A 25,850-nucleotide genomic window follows, 5' to 3' on the forward strand; every position below is an offset into this window, starting at 1 on the left:
ACGTGAGGTGACTCGGGCATTAACTAATACTTCAGTACTGTGTTGGGTAAGAACAGGACAAAGTCTAGAAATGTTACAGAGATGGAAGAAGGCAGTCTGAGAAATGTTACTTGTATGAGAGGAATTATTTAATAATAATAATAATTATTATTATTTAAAAATTGTCATTTTTAGTGTATAAATGAATATAAATAATTGCATTTAAACGATTCACCAAAATCTGTTGTATGTAAACGATACTGTTTTAAACGTTATTGTTTTCTCATCAGAAAACCCGGTTTCCACGTTTACCTGTATCAGTTTAAATGGCACTTTTGCCACTCGCATTATGGCGTACGCGCTAACGTATCGTGTCGACTGGGCAACACAGTGAATGCGGCGTCTATCTATATATGTCTATGAGGAGTCCAGCTGCCTAGTGCAGGTGTCAGTGTTAATTGTGCAAGTTCACACCTCACCAGAAGTGTAGTTCACACAGATTAAAGTGAATACATTCACGTTCATAGTTCACCATTTCAGTTTTGAACTCGTTCATGTTCAATTTTTATAGATGAGAATAAATGACCCATGAGCAGTGGCATGACCACGGGGGGGCTGGGGTGGGCACTGTCCCCCCAGAGACAAGCCGTGCCCACCCTGCGAAGTGCTCTGTCTGTCCAATGAAAACTCTGGAGAAGAATAACATTTGATTCTCAAAACTGAGTTGCTTTCCAATCGGCCCGTTTGAATTTGGGGCGTATCCGTCAGTGTCTCCTCCACTAGACAGGCACCGTGCTGCTCACAGTTCACTTTGCAGCATGTTTTGATCTTGTTGACCGCATTCTTTAATTAAAACAGCGTATACGTTCTATTCTTCTTTTATTTTCTGGTTGGTAACACCAAAGGCTGTGCATAGGTGGCTTATTAAAAAGCAGACATCTTAAACCTCTGTCCCTCTGCAAGCTGCTGGCTCCACTGCTACCAACACGGAGCACAGCGCACTCACGTCAGGAACTGAAACTTTACTTCACGGGAAAATGAAACTCCAAAAGATGTAGATAAGCCTACACAATCCTCCAGCTCTGCGCCCGTGTCGGGTACTCCAAACCTCTGCCTTCAACAAAATATACAGTCCGGTCTGCCTGACTTAAATATGGATAGCCCATCCCAGGCCATTTTAATTAATTATCCCAAGCACGCATTCGGAAAGACACTCAGATGTCTTAGTGCAAGCTGGTATCAGTCTCGACTATGGCTTGAATATTCTGTTGTCCGTGATGGCAGCTTTTGCTTTGCCTGCCACAAATTTAGTGTTTCCAATTCGGACCGCGAGGACATATTCACCAAACACGGCTACACTAATTGGAAAAAAAGCTCTAGAAAAAGATGGTGGCGGCTTCCACAAACACGCGTCTAGTGGGCCAGCCAATCCGATGATAGGACCCCCTCTACCCCCACGATTCCTGTGATCCGCCATCAAAGATGACTTTACCTTAGGCAGGCAGGTGGGCATTGGCACCAAGTGGCACATTTGAGTACCGAGAACAGAAACAGAACAGGTGAGGGTTAGTATCCAATTCTAACTCTCATGTTACTTATGTTTTAGTGCTAATGACTAACAACAGAGATGCAGTCCGTACTGTTAATCAGCAGCTCTAGTCAGGGTGTTCTAAACTGAAGTTGTGAGTCTCCAGCTGGGATTTGCAAGCTGAGACCGAAGGGGCATCTCCTATAGTAGCAGGCAGACCACTCCACAGTTTAGGGGCCCTGTAACTAAAAGCTTGACCTCCCGCTGTTATTTTATTATTCCTTGGAATCCTAAGCAGACCGGCATCTTGAGATCTTAATGTGCGCTCAGGTTTGTAAGTCATGATAAGTTCAGACAAGTAAGCCGGACCTTGGCCATTTAAGGCTTTAGATGTTTTGATAGACAGCCAGGAACCATGCCCCACCGGGATGCTTGGAGGAAGGAGGAACCGGGAGAGCGGCTCTTCTTTTCCCTGGGCACCCGGACAGTCCTTGATCCCTGGGGGGACAGTGCTTCCAGGACACCAGGAAGTGCTGGATCGACCAGGGATGGTTTATGCCCGGAGTGCTTCCAGGTGCAAGGGCAGCACTTCCACCACACTGGAGACTGCTGCCGGAAGTTCATCATCAGGCACCTGGAGCACATCTGGGCCAAGATTAAAGGGGCCGCCTCACTCCATTCAAGGAGCCGGAGTCGGGTGGAAGAAGGACGGAGCTTGCAAGACAGGAGTGGAGGCGGCTGAAGGACTGGACTGTGTAAGTAGCTGTGTAAATAAACGTGTGTGTTGTCGACACTGCATTGTCATGTCTGTCTGTGGCCGGGCTACCTCTTGCAATGTTAAAAGGAGGATTTTGAAATCTGCCCTAAACTTCACCGTTAGCAGGTGTAAGGACGTGAGAACTGGAGTTATGTGTTCATACTTTCTTGTTCTTGTAATAATTCTTGCAGATTAACTGGAGGCTGTATAAAGAGCAGTTTGAACATCCAGTGAACACCGCATTGCAGTCGTCAATCCTACTAGAAATAAGGGCAGGAATTAATTTAGTCAGAATCCTCTTTATTTAGAAAGCGCCTTAATTTCCTAGCATTTTTAAGATGGAAGAAACCTGATTTAGACAACTTTGTGATGTGCGCTTTAAGTGACCTGCTAGAGTCAAAGAGAACTCCGAGATAACGGGCTGATTCAGTAAAATTAATGGGGATTCCAACTGAGTTAAATGATGACAAGATATTGTTGTGGGCGGCATGGTGGCGCAGTGGGTAGCGCTGCTGCCTCGCAATTAGGAGACTCGGGTCCACCCTGTGTGGAGTTTGCATGTTCTCTGCATGGGTTTCCTCCGGGTACTCCAGTTTCTTCCCACAGTGCAAAGACATGCAGGTTAGGTGCATTGGCAATCCTAAATTGTCCCTACTGTGTGCTTGGTGTGTGTGTGTGTGTGTGCCCTGCGGTGGGCTGGCACCCTGCCTGGGCTTTGTTTCCTGCCTTGAGCCCTGTGCTGGCTGGGATTGGCTCCAGCAGACCCCCGTGACCCAGTAGTTAGGATATAGTAGGTTGGATAATGGATAGATATTGTTGTGATCAGCGTCACTCCCTCCAATAATTAACATCCATCCATCCATCCATCCATTTTCCAACCCGCTGAATCCAAACACAGGGTCACGGGGGTCTGCTGGAGCCAATCCCAGCCAACACAGGGCACAAGGCAGGAACCAATCCCGGGCAGGGTGCCAACCCACCGCAGAATAATTAACATCTCTTGTTTAAAGACGAGTCGTTCTCAGCCATCCACTCCTTTAATTCACTAACACAAGTAATTAAGGACAACATCAGAGAAGATTCATTTGATCTAAAAGAAAAGTAGAACTGGGTGTCCTTCCCAGTGGAAGCCTATAAAGTGAAAACAGTAAAGGCGTCCTGAGCGCTGCGGGACACCATATTGAACGTCTGTGTGTAATGATGGAGTCCCGTCAGCACATTTCTGTACGTATTGGAGTCGATTTGATAAATGAGAACTAAACCAAGTGAGCGCAGTCACTGCCTGTGAGCCCAACGTCATTTTCTAGCCTGTGCAGTAAAATCGAACGGTCGATGGAGTCAATCGCTGCACTTAAGTCTAACAACACCGTTGAAAAGGCGATATATTATATATGTGTTGTATCCCTTTAATTAGTTGTCGCCCACCTTGATTTATTAGTTATTGTGATTGGCCTGTGCTGAGTTGGAACTTGGCCAATCACAGAGCTTCACTTTGAACCTTATAGATTAGTTTGGTGGCGTCTGAGCAGTAGAGTAGGAGCTTCATTTAAATGTGAAAGTTTGCGTAATTATCTATAAAGTTAGTGGAATTTAATTGTTTGTCCTTAAAGTATATTGTTTATGTGTTTAAATATTTTATTCTGGATATGCAGTATCTGCGGTGGGTTGTTACCCTGCCCGGGATTGGTTCCTGCCTTGTGCCCTGTGTTGACTGGGATTGGCTCCAGCAGACCCCTGTGACCCTGTGTTCGGATTCAGCGGGTTGGAAAATGGATGGATGGATGGATATACAGTATATATATTTTAGTACAGTTTCTAAATATAGAGGAAGCTAAAGTAGACGCTATTTGGAGTTTCACACATATTGTTTATTATAGAATTACAGTATTACGGTTTCCTCGTGTATAATATGTATATATGTTAAGAATAGTTACTTATTTCATTTGAGTAAATGCTTTATGGTTTAACATTCTAGTAATTTGAAGTTATTGTGAGTGTAGTACGCCATCTGCTGGATAAATAAAGTATCTGTTAATGACTAATGTTAACATTGACAAACTGAAGAGAAAGAAACTGGGATAGCTAATTTATGTTTATTATTTTATTTAGACCGTATCTTCACATTTGTATAAGTTTGGAAGAAATTAATAAATAGAATTTGGACATCTTCATCCATCCCTGACCGGATGTGTGCAGCGGTTGTAAACCTGAACCAACTTAAGTCTTCATTACAAACACAACTACAGTGGAGTTTCCTTCATCAGAGGATATCAGAATGTCGTTTACAACCCGCGTTAGTGCCGTTTCTGTACGGTGACCAGTGCGGAAACCAGACTGGAATTTGTCATGTCATGGCATGTGATGCGAAAGGTGTGACTGAAGCCGATTGGCGACGACTTTTTCTAGTTGCTGACCCATGAGAGACGGAGGTCGTAAGACACATTGGTCATAAGTTGACGACTTCCTGTGCCAATGCCTGGTCTAATTTTCCTGTGCATGGCACTGCCATGCTGAATGCTCCTTTCCAACACTGTAAGCCCCCCTTTTGGGCCTGTGTAGGCTGAGGCAGGGCCCTGGAGTTGGGATTAGGCCCACTGAGGTGAGGCCTTTTTCTCCCCCCCAAGCAGGCCTAGGTGGCCAGTGATGCCCTTTTGCCAGATTGAAGACTCCACTTCATAACGCAAAGGGCAGAATCCAAATCTCCTGGTAAGAAAAAACAATTCAGAAGTCCAAAGAGAAAAATTCCTGTGGTCCAGGAAAACAAAATGTAAGAAGACGACACAACACGTTTGTTTTTCATGTTTTCCATTTATTAAATCCGTATTACTACAATACAATTTTGTGATGGAATACAAAACAATGCCGGCGTTATGATGGTTAACAGCATTGTGGTCCCCACCATAACCCCTTTGATAACCAGATAATCTCACGCGAGGATATTTTTTTATCGGTAAGTATAAGAAAACAAAACTCTCCTAATTCTATTTATATTACAATAAAACATGATTTGTATTTCTTTGGCTGTTTTTCTGATAGGCGTTTCTCCACAATCGCCTTCTTCAGTAGTAGAAATTGCTCTCTTTACCCGCGGTGGTGGTGTCGTGTACACGGCAGGGGGTGCGGCCTTCTCCGTCACTGCCCGCCTCTGCCGCCGCCATTATGATGCCTTCGCCGAAGCTGGGAATTTCTGAGTTGCCTGCAGAGGGCGCCACTGGCTCCACGGTGGTTGGCCCATGGTTACCCATATTGCATCCATTTTTGACGGGCGTCTTTCTCATGCCCACCGGATTAATATTGCCACCGTTGGATGGGTAATACGGTATGTTGAGAACAACATTGTTGTTCCCTGATGGGGAGGATGTGACTGGGATGGTGGCACTGCCATCAGCTGAGGGAACAAAGCCACCAGGTTGAATCTGGGTTGAGCCAGTGTTTGGTGAGGGGGTAACCTTTCGGATACCAGCTGGCAGGAAGACACCACCGAAGGGGTTCACATTGCCGGGGTACATCGGGTTTATGCCCTGCGCTGGGTTGGGCTGATTCACACCCTGGTTTGGACTGTCTCCTCTGTCCGGCTGGCTTTGTCCATTGGCTGGGGAGTTTCCACCTGATGCTGGTGGGTTGGCTTCAGGGTTGGTTGGGGTGCCCCCCTGACCATTTGGACTCCCCTCAGCGGCAGGTGGACTACCACCAGCGGCAGGTGCGCCACCTTCTGCGTTGGGGGCTGCGCCGTCTGGTTTTGGGGCTGTTCCTCCGGGTGTGGGTGTGGCTTCCTCAGCTTTGGGGGGTTTGGTTGGCTCCTTTCCTCCCTCTGCCTTTGCAGGTCCCTCTTCATTAATTTCTTCGGACAGGGGCATCCTTTTCCCGAAATGCCCGTAGCCACCATATGGTCCATAACCATAAGCGGGTGGCATGTAACCGGCATACTGAGGCTGGGAAAAGAATGGAAAAAAGGCAAATTTGAAATCATGGATAACTAATTAAACACGCAGATCCTTAAAGTCATCTTTGATCCATGAAAACGTTTGTGTTCTGCCTCATTCTGCACTGATCTTGTGCCAAGCTGGCCAATCAAACTATCATCACACAGCCATCACACAACTTCTGCCAGCCGTGACCGAGGCCATCGGGTCCCATTGACTCTCCTTCTCACAAACACAACAGACACTGACAGAGACAACGACAGATTGAGTCAACTTACTGGGCCACCTTCCTCTGATTCGGCAGGAGCTGCTCTGTTGGGTCCCATCTAAAGAAGAAACAACAGAAAGGTCAGTTGATGGGATTCCATGAACGTTCCCTGGAAATCACAAGCAAAAAACACAAAAGAAAGACAAAGGGAACGTACGCCAGCCATAGGGGGAGATGGGAGGTGAATGTAGACCACTTTAGGATAATTCTGTAAAAAAGAATAAAGAACACCAGTGAGGACTGTCAGACTGACCAATACGAGCACAGGTGAGGGTGCCAGAGAGGTCACAGGTCTGAAGTTGCTGTCCTGGAAGAAGACCAGAGGCCTCCTGTTGGCTCCACCCACTTCTCCTCCCCCAACACATGCTCCTGCCCCAGGACTTTTTCCATGGATCATCTCAGTAATCAGGAGGTTCTGCTAGACCCACTGGAAAACAGAGAGACCTCCATCCTTAACCATCTGCACAGACTCCTTGATGGCCGTGTCCTCACACTAATCAGAACTCAAGAAGGCTGAGAAACAAGAGGAGGTCATCCAGTCCTACAAGCACATCTGGTTAACAAACAGCCCAGAGGCACCAATTCATGGAGCTGTCCATCCTGGGATCTCAGCCTTCTCAGTTCTCTTTTCTGGTTTTTCTTGACAAAACACCAAAGGCAACTTGCACAGTGGGCACATCACAAGTCTCGGCTCACCCCGGCTTGGCCTTGCTGCTGCTGGACAGGAACCTGTTGCTGGAAACCAAAGGAGGCGAACTGTGTGGAGAGAAAGGAAAGGAGACATGTTGAGCAGGTGGGATGCCAAGTGAGGCACTGGGGAGCAAAAAGACTTGCAGACTGCGTGAATCTTATGAAAATCACACAGCATATAGCATCTGTCTGTCTGTCTATCTTTTATAAAAGAAATTCAAAAGGCGATTTTGCAACGACATAAAGCAGAAGGTGGCACGGCACTACCTAACTTTCAGTGTTATTACTGGGTAAAGTTCTATCTATCTATCTATTATATAGTGCCTTTCATATCTATTAATCTATCTATTACATAGTGCCTTTCATAACAATTTATTTATCTGTCGATCTATCTTAAAAGAATTTCATTACGCAATTTTGCAATGACTTAAAGCAGAAGGTGGCACGGCACTACCTAACTTTCAGTGTTATTACTAGGTAAAGTTCTGTCTATCTGTATAGTGTCTTTCTATCTATCAGGAAGTTCTGCTAGACCCACTGGAAAACAGAGAGACCTCCATCCTCAACCATCTGCATAGACTCAATGACAGCCGTGTCCTCACACTAATCAGAACACGAGAAGGCTGATAGATAGAGTGAAAGGCACTATATAATAGATAGATAGAAGTGAAAGGCACTATATGATACATAGATAGATATGAAAGGCAAATAATAAATATATGGATAGATAAAAGTGAAAGGCACTATATAATAGATAGATAGTTCTATCTATCTATCGTATAGTGCCTTTCACTTTTATCTATCCATCTATTTATTATTTGCCTTTCATATCTATCTATCTATCAATCATATGGTGCCTTTCACATCTAACGTGTATTTAATGTCATTTATATCTATATCTGTTTTATGGAGCCTTGCACGTTCGTCTGTCTTTTATTTGGCACGTTTCATATTAATGTATTCATGATATAGTGCCTTTTATCTTTATCTATCTAGAGTGTGTTATTTTTATGCCTGTCTTTCTTAAATCGTACGTTTTATGTTCATCTCACTCTTACATAGCACTAGTTTCTCATAAAGAGCCTTTCATCTGCCTTGCTCTTCTGTAGCTCCTTAGTTATCTATCTATAAGCACTTTATATAGTGCCCTTCACATTTGTCTATTATATTGTGCCTTTCATGTTTATCTCTTATATTGCCCTTTTCATATCTATCTAAATATAATTACTTAATACAGTACCTTTCACATATCTGTATATTATATGGTCCCTTTTATGGCCATGTATCTCTTATATTGTGTTTTCATATTTATATTTCTATACAGTATACTGCCTTTCAACTCTGTATTGTATATTTCATATCTATGAATGTGTCTGTACTATAGTGCCTTTCATATTTATCTTCGCATGGCTGCCACTGGATAGAAATTTGGTGATGGGACCTTCAGGAGACACACTGTATGAGAAGAAAGGAAATGGAAAGGGATGACAAAAGACACATTTGTGGACAAGCAGATTTGAAGATTTGCAGAGAAAGGCAAACATCTGACACAACAACGCTCTGTAATGACCTGACCATAATAAAACAACCACACAGCAGTCATGCAAACAGCGCATGGATTTCACATAATAAATTGCATGAGAACTTCTCCAAAGGTGTCGAGTTGAACGTCAGTTGTCTCCTCACCTGCTGTTGCTGCTGGTCCTGCTGACTTGGGAAGGGCGCCTGTCTTGGCAGGTTAGCGTAGGAGGTGCTGATCTGCGCAAACAAAATCAGCAAGAAAAACAAAAATCGCATTGGCACCACACAGCATGTTGGGCAGATAGACGCGTCAGTACTCTCTCACTCACCTCAGGGTTTGGCAGCATCGGCTGCTGCTGTCTCACCGGCGGGATGGCGCCATACGATGGGATCAGCTGAATGGAGAAGACAAGCGGAACAACACCAAATTAATGCAGAAAAGTGAGAAACCAAACTGAAGAAGAACAGGCCATCCAGCTCATGTGCAGGGAGAGAAATGACAGTTGGAGGAGTCAAAGTCCCCACTTATGGCTGCAGTGACAACGGTGACAGGACAGGCTTGAACTCACATTGGGCTGTGGCTGCATCGGCTGCTGTGGTCTGGGCAGAGGAATCTGAGGAACGACGGCATATGAAGGGATGACCTGTGAAAGGAGACTTGGTTTAGAGGAGATGGCTGTCATATACAGTATAGTGCCTTTCACCACTATCTGTTATATACAGCTATCTAAATAACCTTATTTTGTATAGTGCCTTTCATATCCATCTGTCTTACATTACGTTCTTCATAATTATGTTATGCAGTAGATTTCCAATGTATATTTGTATCCATCCATCTGTCTCTTACACAATTCATTTCACATCTGTCTCCTTGTAATGCTTTTAGGGTCTCTTCTATCGGTGTAACTTATATAGAGCCGTACACATCAATCTGTTTATCTCTTACATAGCACTCTTCATATGGAGCCTACCTATGCTGTATAAGGTCCTTTTTAATATGGTATCTAAAATATAGTGCCTTTCATGTTTATCTGTCTGTTATATAGCTCCTTTCACTTATATCAGTTCATCTATCAAATATTGCCCTTCACATATATCCATTATATAGCGCCTTTCACATCTGCCTATCTATGAATTTATCTGTTAAATGGCGCCTTTCACTTTTACCTCTCCATCTGTCTAACCATTTTAAACATAGCTCTTCCCGTTTGTCTAGCTCTTATTCCTCATCCCCCTCTCTTATATGGTGCCTTACATATCGATCTGTAACAGATAGATAGATAGATAGATAGATAGATAGATAGATAGATAGATAGATAGATAGATAGATAGATAGATAGATAGATAGATAGACAGGCGCTATATAAGATAGATAGATAGATAGATAGATAGATAGATAGATAGATAGATAGATAGATAGATAGATAGATAGATAGATAGATAGATAGACAGGCGCTATATAAGATAGATAGATAGATAGATAGATAGATAGATAGATAGATAGATAGATAGATAGATAATTAATGTAAAAGGTGTAACGCTTACTTCTAAATTTGGCTGCTGGGGTCTGAACTGCGGCATGTTGCTGAATGGCTGGTTTACCTGCAAAGTGAGAAACGAAGTCATTACGCAAAGTGAGGGGCAGCAGCCGTCGTCTTTAAAATCACCTGCTCCGTTTTTTGAACCCGCGTTTCCATTTCTGACGTGAGCGGAAGCGGAACCCACGTGACATTAACTACACGCACGCGCAGTGACTCCCACTGGGCCAGTTTGCCGTTTTTCATCTTTTGCATTTGGCAGTGAATGAGGGGTAAACAGATTACGAATTTTAATAAATTCTGGTTGTTTTGGGCTTACATTTACTTATTTGCTTTGACGCCGTTTTCCATGGCGACTTACAAGATTTATATTACATGCCTTTTTTGTTTTTTCCAGTGGGAGCACAGGCAGGTGAAGTGACTTGCGCACTGTCTCCCAGTGTCGGTAGCGGCATTTGAACCCACCACCTTGGGGTTTGAAACTTTAATCAGTCCGTCACATTGCCTGGTCTTGTCGGTGCTGCTGAGAGGATTAATTTGGGCTCTCCGCTTTATCGTGCTTGATAACGCGGGTTCAGAAAACGGACGGGCGGATGGCGGTTCTCTTTTTTTAAGGTCACGCCATTTACTTGTGGCAGCTCCTGAGGTCGCTGGATGTGCGTCTGTCTCGGGATGTTTCCGTAGGGCTGGAGCACCTGAAACAAAAGAACAGAAAAGAGCGTGAGGTGGGCTCCTCGTGGACCCGCGTCATTCAGATCGAGGCCGTGGTGGCTGAACTCGCATCTGCAGCACTGGGCACGCAGCGAGAAGAGACCCTGGATGGGCCAGCACATAAATACATTTGCGCACATACGCGGAGTAAAATTATTATGATAAATAATAAAGGGCGGCGCAGTGGGTAGCGCTGCAGCTTCGTAGTTAGAAGACTCGGGTTCACTTTCTGGGTCCTCCCTGTGTGGAGTCTGCATGTTCTCCCCGTGTCTGCGTGGGTTTCCTCCCACAGTCCAAAGACATGCAGGTTAGATACATTGGCGATCCTAAATTGTTCATAGTGTGTGTGTCCTGCGGTGGGCTGGCGTCCTGCCCAGGGTTTGTTTCTTGCCTTGCTGGCTGGGATTGGCTCCAGCAGACCCCCGTGACCCTGTAGCTAGGATATAGCAGGTTGGATCATGGATGGATGGATAATAAACAAAGCGCATTTGTAACTACTGTGACCAAGAGCAAGTCAGCTTAATCCCATGAAAACACCAGCGTCACAAAGGCGTCAGAGCAGACCGACTTGGACCATCGCAGCTGGGGCTGAATGTGGCCCCTCAGTGACGCTTTTTGGTGCCACCCATTGTGCAAAACTGAGCCGAGGCTGCGAAATACACAGAGACATTTATGGAGCCATCACTGAAAAGTGTTCTCTTACTTCTGGCAGGGGCAGCTGGGGTCTTGGCTGCGGTAAGGCGCCAAATGAAGGGATGATCTTAAAGGGGAGGAAAACCAAAAAGATGCGTCAGAGTCAAAGCACCAGCCACCTGCACATGGAATGGGGCGAGCCGGGTGAAGACGTACCTCGACACTCGGCTGCTGCTGTGGTCGGACCTGCGGCGCGTTGTTGAAGGGCTGGTTCAGCTGTGGGGACAAAGACAACTGTCACTGGACACGGGGCTGGGGGACAAAAGGGGACCTGCTGGAGCAGCCTGACAGACTGCATGTGTGACGGGCTTAGTGCTCAGCCGGATCAACATCCAAGAAAGAACGAAGAGCTGTAATAAGGCTTAATACGAGATTTATGGTACATAAAGAGTTAATGTGAAAAGGCACTATATAAGAAAAAGAAAGAAACTGATCTGTAATAAGGCTTAATATGGAATGTGCTTTATACTATAAGAAATTAAAAATATACATAAAGCACTATATGGGAAAGAAACAAAGGATTGATTTAAAACTTTGTTTAAAGTGCAAAACTCTATATGTTATAAGAAAGAAAAAGAAAGAACGAAAGAAAGAAAGAAGCTAAACTGGTTTGTAATATGACTAATAATGAAAGATGCTCTTTAATATAGAAAGAAAAAAAGAACTAAATTGTTTTTGTAATTTTGCCAAATTTCCGAATGATGGAATGAGCTCTATAATATAGAAAGACAAAAAGAAAAAGTCGAAATTGATTTATAATTTTGCCCATTATGACAGGTGCTATACAAAATATCCAAAAAATGATGCTGCTGAAATATGTTGTAATATTTCTCATTATTAAAAGCACTAAATAATATATTAAAGGAAAGAAAGAAAGAAAAGTGTAAAATTTTCTGGTTTTTCTAATGATGAAAAGCACCGTATAATATAGGAAGAGTCATTCTTTCTCATTTTTCAAATTATAAATTGTGTTATATAAAATATTAAAAAAAGAAAGATTAAATACTAAATAACTTTGTAATTCCTCCCATGATGAAAATCATTGTGTAATGCATGAATAAAGAAAGAAACTTGTTTTGAAATTTTGCCCGTCATGAAGTGTGCTCTGTAAAATGCCAAAATAGAAAGAAAATAATGCTGCTAAATTTACCGTTATTGGATTTTACCCAAGAGGAAAAGCATTAAACTATTGAAATTTTTCAAATCCGGCACGGTGGCGCAGTGGGTAGCGCTGCTGCCTCGCAGTTGGGAGACCTGGGGACCCGGGTTCGCTTCCCGGGTCCTCCCTGCGTGGAGTTTACATGTTCTCCCCGTGTCTGCGTGGGTTTCCTCCGGGCGCTCCGGTTTCCTCCCACAGTCCAAAGACATGCAGGTTAGGTGGATTGGCGATTCTAAATTGGCCCTAGTGTGTGCTTGGTGTGTTTGTGTGTGTCCTGCGGTGGGTTGGCACCCTGCCCAGGATTGGTTCCTGCCTTGTGTTGGCTGGGATTGGCTCCAGCAGACCCCCGTGACCCTGTGTTCGGATTCAGCGGGTTGGAAAATGGATGGATGGAATTTTTCAAATTATGAAAAGTGCTATACATGATATTAAAGAAAGAAAGAAAGAAAGATAAATAAAAGACTAAATTATTTTGAAATTTCAACAATGATGAAAGGCGCTATATTAATAAACAAAGAAATAAGGAAGGAGCTAAATTGCTCCATGATGTTGTCCGTCATGAAAGGCGCTATAAGAAGAAATCAAGATGTCGATGGTGTCGCAGCTGTACAAATGACCAAAGGAAGTGTGCAAGGGAGAAAGCAGGCGCGCTGCTGACTTACGCTGGGGTACGGATTCAGGGGTCGCAGCTGCGGCATGATGTTAAACTGCTGGCTCATCTGTGGACGAAATGACAGCCTGCGTTACTTTTGAAGTCACGAAAGAGGACGGCTGGGGTGGCTTTGCACGCAGGACCAGTCCACCTTTCACTTTGTTATGTTCGAGAATGTCCCACGAACGGTTTAACTGATTTAGCGGACACTCGCGGCGAGGACACTTACTTGTACGTCTGGACTCGGGAGCTGAGGCTGCGGTTGCTGGCCATTGTGGAACTGCTGATGGATCTGCGTGAGAAGACATTGGGTCATTGAAAGAGAAAGTCCGCGGACAGGCATCAGCATTTATTACTGAACTGTGAGGGTCGGCTACGTACTTCGGGTTGCTGGGGTCTCTGCTGTGGTGCGCCGTTCATTGGCGGATTGCCCTGCTTGTAAAATACAAAGAGCGGGTAAGTGTGTCCCACCCACATCGCTTGAGTGTTCCAGAGCCCCGGTTAGGACCGGCCAACTCACCTGTGCGGGGTACTGGGGTGGCTGCTGTCTCCTCAGTCCGGCGCTCGCCCAGGTGGTGATCACCTGCGTGCCAAGAAGCACTTCTGTTAATTTCTCTGCTAGCGCGGCAGTTCTACGCGGCTCGTTGTTTTACTCACACGTTACCTCTTGGTGGCGCTGTTGCGTCATTTCTGTCCGACGGGGTGGTGCGTTTCCGAACTGTGAGGTGATTTAAAAAAAAAATGCAGTGAATTTAGCTAAATCGGCGCAGACGGGAAATAACAATGACAGGAATTAAAAAAAAAAGAAAAATTATGACCATGTGTTAGTATTTTTTAAATCGAAACTATAAAATTTGGAAAAATAGTTACTTAGAAATAACTTACAAGAAATAGGTATACATATTTGTGCTAAGTACACTGTGATGGGCTACTCCACACAGGACTGGATTCTGCCCTCACCTCAATAAGCTGAGAAGTTTCATTTTTTTTTTAACTTACCTCTGGGTTTGGCTGCCGGGGCTGCTGTGGTCTCACCTGTGCTGTCTCACCATATGACGGGATGGTCTGCTAAAAGAGAAGAGCCGGTCAGTCCCTGTGGACAATTTAAAAGCGGACCAAGAGCTCACGCTAGGCCCGTAGCGGTCGTACCTCCGGATAAGAGAACTGAGGCTGCTGGGGTCTCGTCTGCTGTGAGGAGCCAAAGGAGGAGCCCACCTGTACAGAATGAAGTCCTCAGGTTATTTCATTTCAGCAAAAGACATAACAAAAAAATAATCAGAAATGACAAACTGAATGAACAACATACGTTGGAGTTGGGAGCTGGAGGCTGCTGGGGGGTCTCCTGAGCTGGATTTCCAAAGGTGGGGTAACCCTAAAAGGAAATGAAATAATCAATGAACTGTTTAGAAGAGTCCAAGGGTCGCAGTTCATTTAAGCAATCCAACCAATGTAATAATGAAGACTAGAGGGGGTCCTGATGGACTAGAACCACAATGCAGGGATCAGCAACCGGTGTGACGTCCATGCTGTTGTTTTGGTGGAATTATGTGGCAACACGCAATGCGACTGGGGATCATCTTCAGGGGTCGAATGAGAAAAGTAATACCACTCCGGGATGAGAGGGGGCGCTGTTGCTAATGGTAGCTTGTCGTTTCCCCCACAGGTCCAAGAAGACACCCAGAGCAAGTCCTGTCCCTCCAGGTCAGGGTGCCATTAAAGAAGGTGGCATCTCATTTCACGACCAGGAGTCGAGGTGGAGTGAGCTCCCATGCGAGATCCAAACACGGACCACCAAGACAGAGGGCTGATTTGGGTCAAAGTCTTTTTGGTTTGTCCATTTTGCAACGTTTTGCTTTTTGTTTGGAAAAATCAAATGGTGCCCTGTGGTGAGCTGGCACCCTGCCCAGGGTTTGTTTCCTGCCTTGTGCCCAGTGTTGGCTGGGATTGGCTCCAGCAGACCCCCGTGACTCTGTAGTTGGGATATAGCGGGTTAGTTAATGGATGGATCGATTGAAAATCAAATGGGGCTACCAGGTTGGTACCCACCATTTTTTTTTTTCTCTCAGTTTTATTACTAAACGGGTTTGTTGTTAGGATTCACTTTTCACTCCTAGGGTGGCCCGTGTTATGAACCCTGGATTTACTTTCTTATGTAATCTTTTTGTTGTTCTTTACATATTATTTGTTAAATTCTGTTATAAATGTATTTGCAGGTGTTGTTTAGTTTGTTCATTTTATGCTGTTGCTTTATGTTGATTATGTATATTGTATATGTGTATGGCCCCCAAGGGGGCGGGGCCTGTTGATGACGCACGCGGAGGCCCCGCCCCCTATACTAACTACAAGTCCAGCAGACTGTAAGAGGAGTTGTGACGTTGGTGTCTCTTAGGAGCAGACTGTCCTACCTAGGAAGACCCAGGAGTTGGGTGGGAAGGTAATGGACCAGAAGACAAATCGTAATAACAAAAATAATAATGAAAAGAACGAAAAAAGAGATCCGTCCTCATTCACTGAGGCTTAAACAGAAACCAAAATTCATTATCAATGGCCAAAGCCCAAGATCAGCACACTAAAAGTCAATCAAAGAAGCAGCTTTACTGACTCTCATGTGACCTGGAAGTACATCGTGCCAACCTTTAGGCCGTGACCTCCAAGGCCACGCCCCCTAACAACGGGTCACTGCACACATCACATCAGCAAAGCTAACAAAATGACATCAAGAAAGACACCAAAATACCTTAGTGACATTAAAACAAACAGAAAATAAAATACTGGATTTGACGTCCTTGGGTGTCACAACCCTGGAAATGACATAACAGGCCAACACAAAGGAGACGGCCAATCAGATTTTTTGTATGAAATAAAAACAATATGAACGGCAGCAACTACCTGAGAGTTTGTCATACCTGATCTGTTACAGGTGTGCTCCAGCTGTGCCCTGCAGTGGGCTGGCAGCCCACAGAGGCTTGGCACCCACAGTAGCGTATGCCCAGAAGTGCCCAGAGTGCCATCTGCAGTCATGTCATTACCTAATTAGCAATTCCTACTCAATGAGCTTAGTTTTCAGTTTGTTTGTAAGAAGTGAAAGTTGAACCCGTGGCTTTGTTCAGTTTAACTGGGAGATGGCGGTGCTGCCCTCTAGTGGTCATGTTAATGTACTGAGCATCATGAGGAGTTTCTGACACCAGCGCGCTTTGTGACTGTATTTTGAAACAAATGTAGTGGGTAGGTGGCACAGCGATGACAGCAATGGACGGTGGGCTCTCCAACGTGGATCACCTCATTGTATAAAATACAAATTGAAGGCACCCTGCGTGAAGCTGTCTACCAGATAGGCAGGTCCAGTTGGACCCTTCTTGATGCCCCCAGACCCGGGGACTGGTTTGGGCAGCTCAGGACCAGATGGATGGATTTGGCTGACCCACCCATCAGATCTCCTTGACCTTTTCACTATGTGATGTGTTTACAGCAGTTATCAATGCCTGAAAGTGGTCGCTCAGAACGTTGGCACACGTACATTAGGTTTGGTCTGTTCGGGCTGATTTGGGGAGTTGCCATTTGAGGGTTTCACCTGGAAATAAAATACAAAGATAATAATTGCATCAAGATGAACGGGATTGAAATTCGAAGGAGAAATACAAACCCCCCGACATACTTGAGGTTCCTGCTGACTCGGTGCCTGTGGTTCGCTGCCAGCCGGCAGGACGTCTTTGCCATTGGTTGGCACTCCCTGAAAAGCAAAGATGGCTGGTCAGAGACATTACGCCCGACACCCTCTCCCCTCTGCTCTCGTATTCTCCTGCTGTCTTACATTAGGGGTCTGCGACCCTGGTGACTGGGGCGTTTCTTGAGGGACGGAGCCGTAGGGTGGTGTCATCTATTAGGGGTGACAAGTCAGAATACATGAGGACTGAAGTGGACTCGAGAGAAGATGTCCAACATTGACGCTGCCATACCTGAGGTGTCTGTTGGGGGGGCATCTGAGGTCTTGATGGAGCGGGCATCTCGTCATCCTTGGAGATGTAGAAAGAAAAGTTGGGGGGGGGGGGAGGGGGCATCATTAGAACAAAAGGAGCTGATGAGATAAAGCAAACATTGACCAGGAAAGCCAGAGGCCATGACTCACCTCAACGCTCTGGGGACGGACCTTCTGAGAAAAGCCAAATGGGAAGAACTGTGACATGAAAAGGTGACAAAAAAATGACAAAAGTGTGAACTTCTGAGCTCGGATCCCAAGTCAGTTTTAAAAGGGTACAGATATGGGAATGGCTTACTGGCATCATCTGAGTCCCACTGACGTACGAAGTGTAACCCTGCAAGTGGAACACATGAAAGGACAAAGAATTAAAATCATCAGGGAGCAAAACTGAAAATGGAGTCAGTGTCGGCTTTGTAGGCCATAAAAGAGCGCGAGTTTCTATTGGAGTGGGTTTGTTTTAGGGGGCAAAATCGTAGTCTTTGTACGAAAAGAGCCAAAGAAGAGTCTGGAATTGTACTGAAAAAAACAGAACAAAAGGATGTAAGAAGACATTGTTATAAAGAAGAAACGGCACGACATGTCAAAGCCACCACTATACTTACAACATTGTGGTTTGTGAGAGTGGTGGGCAGCTGGGGCCCTAACCCGGCCGGGACGCCTCGATAGTGGAAGGACTTGGGGAGAGAGAGAGAGAGAGTTTATTCAGGACATGAGCTCTCCTGGAACACTAGAGGGCGCCTGTGGCACCATGCTGGGAGCTGGAGTTTGATACAGCCCTGTTGGGTCCCGTGGGGGCCACCAGGGGGAGCTGAAGAGCCCAATAATGGACCTCCACTACACCTGGGAGCCATTATAGGAAAACGCTGATGATCCCCTCCCAGGAGAGGAAGAAAAGGAGGCGGAGACAGGAGGAAGAGGGGCGGAGCTTGCTGTGGAGGAGGAGGAGGAGAGAAGGAACCGCTTTGTATTGTGGGAGTGAGACAAGAGCGCCTCCTACTTGTAAAGAAACGTGTGTTCTGTGTGGGAAGTCGCGTCTCTGCCTGTCTGTGTTGGGGTCGGGGCAGCTGGAGCGCCCCTGCTTTCCACCGATGTGACGACCGCTGTCACGTGACGTAAACAAAGAATAAGGTGGGAAATAAAGAGTGAAAGTCTCTTCTAACAAATCAAAGCAAAATGAGAAAATGCACAACAAAAAAAACATCAAACGAATCAAAGTCGACGAATAGGCCACTGCAAAGGAAAGCGTCCTGGACAAACGGCGGGAGAGCTCATGTCTGCCGCTCGAACCCGCCATCGAGTTCTTTCAGCCACCACCCCAAAGCTCACTGCCCTGGGTCGACGGTAGGACCGTCGAATGGCTGGGAAATCGAGAGCTTTGCAGTTTGGCTCACCGCGACTGACCAGCACGACTTCTGCACGCCTGTCAATCTCCCACTCAATCCCTAAAACAGAGGAGGAAAAAATCATCAGAGGACGGCTGACGTCATCCATAATTCACAAATATCGACCTCTGCCGGTACTGGCGACATCTACCCAACACACATCCAGTGTTCTTATCATGGACTGTCTCAAGTGAACCACTGAATGATATTTTTTCTCTCTCTTGTCAAGACGACGACTGTGTGCTTTGTTTTTCATTAAACTAAAGGATCCTTATGGGATGTCGGCCCTTCATAAGCCATCCTTTGTTTGAATTACGTGACACGAGTCGCTTGAGAATGGCTGTTTTAAAATTGTGCGCTGTTGTTCATCGTTTGTCCCTCTGGTTTCTATTGAAGCTCATTAGATCAGAAAGTTTGTGACCGGCACTCTCCTTGAAAACACGAGATTAAGAATTTTACTCAGCCAACCCTACAAACGACTCGGGATGACAAACAGATAACGGATGGAACGCTCCTTTAAAACATGAGCTGTCATCTCCCGGCCTAACCTCCCTTGTGTTCATTTAGATCTCAGCAGGTTATTTCAGCTTACCCATCGCTGTGGTCCATATCCGTATGGCATCCGCTGTCGAAAAACAAGAATGACAATTAGCTGACGGACTCATAGAGGTGAAGGCAAACCTCAGCATTCATGGCCATCACATTCTCAGACTGGAAAATCTGGAGATGAGTTTGACGCCCCCAGCAGGCAATGAGAGCAAATGAAATGAAATGGACGACCCATTTCTGTACAAAAAAGTGAGAACACAAGGTGTCATCTCCCCATAACCCAAGGGATGGCAGTGGCAAAGCCGACCATTGCAAGTCAATGGAGAGCACATGCGAATATCCATAAAAGCTGCAAATAAATCAGACCCCCTTCCAGCTGGTTAATAAATGAAGCACAGGGGAGACCACCTGTCAAACGCATCATCCACAACGAGTGATTACAATATGGATGTCATAAACGAGACATCTGACAGACCTTACCGAGCAGAGTCTGGGCTCAGCCTCCATCATATTGAAGGACTGGGAGACCCTCACTTGGTGGTAAGCAGTGAGAAGAAGACCCTGAGCGAACCCAAGAATCAGAAAGCTGAACTCAAGTCAGGCTAATGAGTAGCAAAGCCAAGAACAAGGAGGAAGGAGGAGGAGGAGGAGTAGGAAGAGGAGGAGGTTCTGTTTTCGGCTCTACCTGCGGCTGCTGAGGAACATGCAGGTATCTGCTGGACTGGAGGGGCTGCTTCTCCGGGGGTTGCTGCTCTGGAGACACTGGCTGTTTCAGCTCTGGCTGTTTAACTTGGGGGAGCTGCACCTGGGCATCGGCGCCCAGCCTCGGCTGAACTGGCGAGACTGGCGGGTAGATCTGTAAATACGTACGAGAGTGTCAGGCCGAGCCCACCCACAAATTAGGCAGCATCGCCACCTGGGGCGACCACTTATGTATTTGAGTTCTTTGTCACTATTCGTATATACAGTGCAGAACATTCAACAGCCATCTCCAAACCGCTTGGGGGATTGGGGTTAAGCACACTGGTAAATAAGGAAGGTATCAGGGGTTCACCCGGGACCTCATGCTTGGGTAAACCAAAAATCAGTAGGATGTGATGGGATGAGGGGGACCCCCAAAGCTGAAGAAGACCCCTTCTCATAAGAAAAGTCAATACCCATACAGTGAGGCAGCGGTGGGATTGAAGCAAGAGACTTGCACTTAGAGGCCACTCTCTATTTAATATGGCGCCTTTTCTATGTTTCTCACACTTCCCTGCCCATCTCAGTGTCACACAAGGCATCTGTGGCAGGGACTGAGCTGGCAGTCAGCCCTGCGTCCTTATAAAGTGCGCCATCCATGGCACTCCACAAATACAGAAGAGCTGTCTTCAGGTTCATGTGTTAAGGAGCGCCAGCTTGAACTGGTGACCCTGGGTTCATTATAAAGTGGACACTGTGCCCCTCATAGCTTACAAGCAAAACACACTTGGCACCCTTTAACTCAATTCATGGTCAGCACAGGTCATACAATGCCAATCTACACTAGAGCCCCCATGGCATATGTGACTTTGCCTGTATCTTAAAAGTCCAAATTTCACCTTTTTGAGGGGCTACTCATATGAACCCCACCCTGCCGCACACACATTCTAAACAAAAAAGAAATGGAAGCCGAGCTGACAAGGCTCTGGTCGCACTACCCGCTACATTTAACAGCATAAGGAAGATTCTGTACTTACTTCTTTCTGCTGCTGGAAGGTGCCAAGCAGGGCATTCCACCTCTGCTGCATCAACGCCTGTGAAGAAACAAACGAGCCATTTTAAACGAAAGTGACAAGCTTCACACGCCCCTAGTGGACATCGCAGGATCTGCTCGGTGTACCCATCCACATATGGGCACTGCAAACACTGTCAAACCTGTTTAGTCCAATTCAGGGTCCAAGGGGGCTGCAGGCTGCCCCAGCAACACTCACGCAAGGAAGGGGTGCCATTCCCATGTGCAGCCCAAACACACACACACATACACACAGGGCCAATATGGGGTCACCAGTTGCCCACACTGGCAAATAGAGAATGTGCAGTCGTCACACAGACAATTACTGGGCACCAAATTTGAATCATTCATGAGGCAGCAGTGCTAAGTACTGTGCCACACACCACTTTCAAGAGCCAGAGTTACACTGCTTTACCTCTTGACTGGCACTTAAGGCAACGGGTCCCACCTGTGAAAAAAGAGACAAAGAGAGAGAGGGTCACTGCTACGTGGCTTCTATTCCTTCTTCTCATCCATCCATTTTTCAAACCTGCTTATCGAAAGCAAGCCTGGCATCTCAGCAAGCATCAGACCCATAAACAGGATCAGTCCCTGGAAAGGGCGCCAGTCCAGACATGGGTCATCACAGCTTCATGTCATTGGAAACCCTTCATCTTCCTCATCTTCTCCACAGGCACGGGAGATGATGAAGAAGAGGATGTTGTATTTAAATAAACAATGAAAACGCTTCTCACAGAGAGAGTGGTGCCACCTCAGCCACCACCAATGTGCAGCACCCACTTGGATGATGTGACAGCAGCCCTTTTGTGCCAGTAGAGCTCACCACACATTAGTTATTAGCTGGTGAGGGTGTCAGGGAGATAGCTAGCTGGTTAGAGATGAGGGATAGGGGGGCAGAATGGCCAGGCTGTGGTGGGCAGTTTAGCCAGGACATCTGGATACACCCTGCTCTTTACAAAAGATGCCCAGGGGTCTTTGATGACCTCAGAGAGTCTCATCTGATGAACAGCACCATTTTAACACCACAGTGTCCCTGTCACTGCATGGTGTCATTGGGATCCACACACAGAGCATAGGGTCAGCGCCCCCTGCTGGCCTCACCAATACCTCTTCTAGCAACAACCCAAACTTTTCCTAGACAGTCACCAATCCAAGCAATGCCCGGGCATGAACAAGCTTAGCTTCAGGTGGATGCCCTGTTCTGAAGTGTGTGTGCAATGGATGATGCAAGCACAACACACTGAGCACCCCAGATGTGAGCCCCAGTCTCCTTGTCACAAGGCAGCAGTGCCACCATTGTGCCACCTCTTCTTCTTTTCATTGGACATACAATTTACCAACTGTGCCCTCAGTTTCAGTAAAGCCCAAAGCGCGGCCAGAGGCGTCACAGGTCAATACCTCAAGCTGAGCGGCTCACCCAAAATGGCTTCACTGGAAGAGACGGAACACTTACTGGGAAGGCCAGGGCTGTGCCTAGGAAGCACAGGAGTAGAAGTCCCCTCTTCATTCTTGGAGATGTACCTGGAGAAAGAGGCCGAGTGTCAGTGAGCGCCTCCATGTGGCTGATTGATTTATTAACAGGCATTGAAACGAGCGGCCGGCTGTGGGGCTTCACGTGCAGACCTGTGGTGCTCAAAGTCAGGCTTAGCGCCACCCTGTGGCTGAAAGCTTCAGTTTTTAACTGGACTCCCAGCCTGCCGTTATCGCCCATTTCTGTGTTTTGAGGCGTCAATGTAGAAATGACAAAAGTAGGAAGAGTGAATTTGAATTAGAATGGGCCAAGCCTTTATGGCGCCTTTCATTGTAACAACTGATTCAGAATCCAATGTGTTTAATCCTTAATAATAATAATAATAACGATAATAATAATATTTTTCTTCTTATTATTATTATAACCGTTATAGTGCCTTTCATTGTAACACGTACCTCCATCTACTTCAGGGTCCAAAACATATTTCACATTTTGAATAAGTAAGATGAAGTATTACTAAAACCTTTATAGCGCCTTTCATTACAACAGCTATCACAGCCCAATCGTGTCTCTGTTTTAGTTCCACTTTCCTCAGTTTATATAGCGCCTTTCATTGTGATCTCCACACAAACTAATCCGCCAATCAGCTTCATTTGATGGTGTTCTGTACCGAATATCAGTAATAAACGTTTTAATGGAGGAATTCATAAGATTACAACGATTTTCTAACACATCTCAGATATTTGCCTCATTACTGCTGCAAATCCTGAATCTAGAAGTTCCGATATTAATCAGTCCATCTTGCAAAGTTAACATCTTAATTTCCTTTTGCATTTCATATTCAAAATGATAACAATTTATAATAAAAACACATATGAAATCATTCACATATACAGTAAGTCGCTTTATAATGCAGCTTCATAGCCACTTCCATCGTGTACCTTATTTTCAAATTAATTTGTGTTATTTAAAGAAATGTATGAAATAGTCGACAAATAAATAGGTATGTTATATAGCGCCTTACATGAACGTTTTCTGCTAGGGTGAGTGCTGCAGTGTGCCGACAAACATCAGTCACTCATTCATTCGTTCGTTCTGCACACCCGCCCCACGGTTGTCAACGCAGCGTCACTGACCACCACACGTCACCTTTAGAGAAGGTGGACCGTCAGGTCATTTTTGTGGCGTGTGAGGTTAAATGAAGAAGAAGAAGAAAGCAAAACCCCCCTAAAGCCGAAGTAGCGTGACCGCTAAGCCAGGAAGACAAACCCAAAGTGTTACCTTTGCCGGTTTCATAAACAGCGGGTCCTAATCCAGAGCCGACTCAAAGGAGATGCTACCTGATCAAAAGGAACTTGGGCTCCTTCGTGTGGTCTTCTGCTTCCAGCTGAAGCGCCCGCAGCTCCGCAGCATTTAAACCCTGCAGCTCTCGGAGCGCAGCCAATCAGAGCGGGCCACTCGGGCCTGGCAGCGCAAATTGTAGTCCTGGAAAAAAAATGAAAAGAAAGAAAGAAAAAAAAAAAAGTTACCTGACGTGCGGGGTTCAAGCAACGAGCTGCACGTCTAAATTACTCCATTATGCCTAATGATATGGCATTAGATTATGCTTAGTATGGAAACGCGTTCACCTTGTAGGGAAACCGGACCGCTTAGAGAGAACTTGCAATTTGATTTGATTCACATCAGTACTTAAAAAATATCTGGAGGCGGTAGACTGTCAGACAGCATATCGGATATCAGACGTCAAGGTTGGGGGGGTCAGCGCAAGGCAACAGACCGACGCCAACCGGACCCCCTCGGGAATATACGATGGATATACTGGAAAAGTTTAACTCTGTCACTTAAAAAGACACCGGAGAGATGTCAACCAATAACGAAATTAATCAACTAGTTTTATATAGCGCCTTTTCTATCTATCTATCTATCTATCTATCTATCTATCTATCTATCTATCTATCTATCTATCTATCTATCTATCTATCTATCTATCTATCTATCTATTATATAGTGCCTTTCACTCTATCTATCTATCTATCTATCTATCTATCTATCTATCTATCTATCTATCTATCTATCTATCTATCTATCTATCCATCTATCTATCTATCTATCTATCTATCTATCTATCTATCTATCTATCTATCTATCTATCTATTTAACCTGTATGTGGTAATCCACTTGTACAGCTTTGGGTGTCCTAGGAGCCTCAATTGTGAATTGTGAGATGGAAATTTGGAGCCACCAGGACTCATCCTATAGTCTGCCAATCCGAGTAATTGGGCAGATGGGCTTTGGTCAGGAAGGTGACTCTTAAAGAGCTTCGGATGTCCTCTACCACTACTGTAAAGTGTATTATTATTATTATCCATCCATCCATTATCCAACCCGCTATATCCTAACTACAGGGTCATGGGGGTCTGCTGGAGCCAATCCCAGCGAACACAGGGCACAAGGCAGGAAAGAAACCCCGGGCAGGGCGCCAGCCCACTGCAATGTGGTAACTTTCATATCCATAAATCTTATGCCATTTCCCATGCATTATGTAGTGCCTTTCATATCTGTCCAACTATAATTTATATAGTAACTTTCATATTTGTCTACCCTACATGTTTCAACTGTCTACTTTTTTCTATATCTTCTTCATATCTACTCTGATATAGTGCCTTCCTAATCTATTATATAGTGCCTTTCAAAGCTATCTATCTATCTATCTATCTATCTATCTATCTATCTATCTATCTATCTATCTATCTATCTATCTATCTATCTATCTATCTATCTATTCGTGCACTGTGTCTCATATCTTCTGCCAGTCCATCCAATAGAAACGTGGGCACCATGACTCGTATCGGCACCTGCAGTTGGTCCTCTGCCAGCCCAGCCACTGATTACACCAGATCAGTGTAAAGCCATTATGGTTTTTGACCAAAGCCACAGCGGCTCTGCTGAGCACATGCAGCACCTGTCTCAGAGTCACACCTGCTCTCCACACACAGGTATTTTTAGATGAAGTGATGGAGGACAACAATGTAATAAAGGACAATGTGGCTCTGTGACCCCTGGGTTTCCTTGTGATTTCCTGGCTGTTTCTTCTCCAGTTATTTTGTAAGTGTGCAGGTCTGCTGGATGTGAAGCCCCCTCTGAGTTCTGTCATCTCATTTCTCTTCATGTTTTTGTTACAGTATTAAGTGACTCTTATTCTTTAATTTTTCCTGTACCGTTACAAACTCTCCTGATGAACTGGAGACAACAAGAAGTTTGTTCTTATTAAGTTATTCTTGTATGCAGGTATATTTC

General features: G+C 45.3%; 2 protein-coding genes across 2 annotated transcripts in view; one reads left to right on the plus strand and one right to left on the minus strand.

Moving 5' to 3' along the window:
• Positions 1 to 25,850, plus strand: part of pkd2 (polycystic kidney disease 2) — a 913,849-nt gene that overhangs the window by 649,698 nt on the left and 238,301 nt on the right. The gene's annotated exons all lie outside the window — the stretch shown is intronic.
• LOC114652392 (trithorax group protein osa-like) lies at positions 5,053 to 24,287 on the minus strand. The gene is made up of 30 exons (XM_051928196.1): positions 23,835 to 24,287; positions 22,536 to 22,603; positions 21,498 to 21,530; positions 21,048 to 21,104; positions 19,373 to 19,405; positions 17,694 to 17,732; positions 17,546 to 17,593; positions 17,376 to 17,432; positions 17,231 to 17,296; positions 17,075 to 17,149; positions 16,937 to 16,990; positions 14,726 to 14,791; positions 14,569 to 14,634; positions 14,421 to 14,487; positions 14,084 to 14,151; positions 13,940 to 14,002; positions 13,801 to 13,851; positions 13,649 to 13,711; positions 13,430 to 13,486; positions 11,765 to 11,824; positions 11,619 to 11,675; positions 10,834 to 10,899; positions 10,212 to 10,268; positions 9,236 to 9,310; positions 8,996 to 9,061; positions 8,821 to 8,903; positions 7,152 to 7,215; positions 6,613 to 6,663; positions 6,466 to 6,513; positions 5,053 to 6,196 (listed from the first exon to the last, which is right to left on the minus strand). Exons 2-30 carry the CDS (start codon positions 22,587 to 22,589, stop codon positions 5,324 to 5,326), a joined length of 2,517 nt encoding a protein of 838 aa, XP_051784156.1. The 5' UTR covers positions 22,590 to 22,603; positions 23,835 to 24,287; the 3' UTR covers positions 5,053 to 5,323.

This window comes from Erpetoichthys calabaricus, chromosome 5 (genome assembly GCF_900747795.2).
Source record: "Erpetoichthys calabaricus chromosome 5, fErpCal1.3, whole genome shotgun sequence".
Taxonomy (NCBI): Eukaryota; Metazoa; Chordata; class Cladistia; order Polypteriformes; family Polypteridae; genus Erpetoichthys; species Erpetoichthys calabaricus.

What these genes read in the sequence shown, in the direction of transcription:
- LOC114652392 (XM_051928196.1), bottom strand. Translation starts at nt 22,589, where the DNA reads ATGAAGAGGGGACTTCTACTCCTGTGCTTCCTAGGCACAGCCCTGGCC. An exon ending in TCCCGAGTCCAGACGTACAA is followed by an intron (nt 13,487 to 13,648) that starts GTAAGTGTCCTC and finishes TTTCGTCCACAG; the next exon opens with ATGAGCCAGCAGTTTAACAT. An exon ending in CATCTCCCCCTATGGCTGGC is followed by an intron (nt 6,514 to 6,612) that starts GTACGTTCCCTT and finishes TTTCTTCTTTAG; the next exon opens with ATGGGACCCAACAGAGCAGC.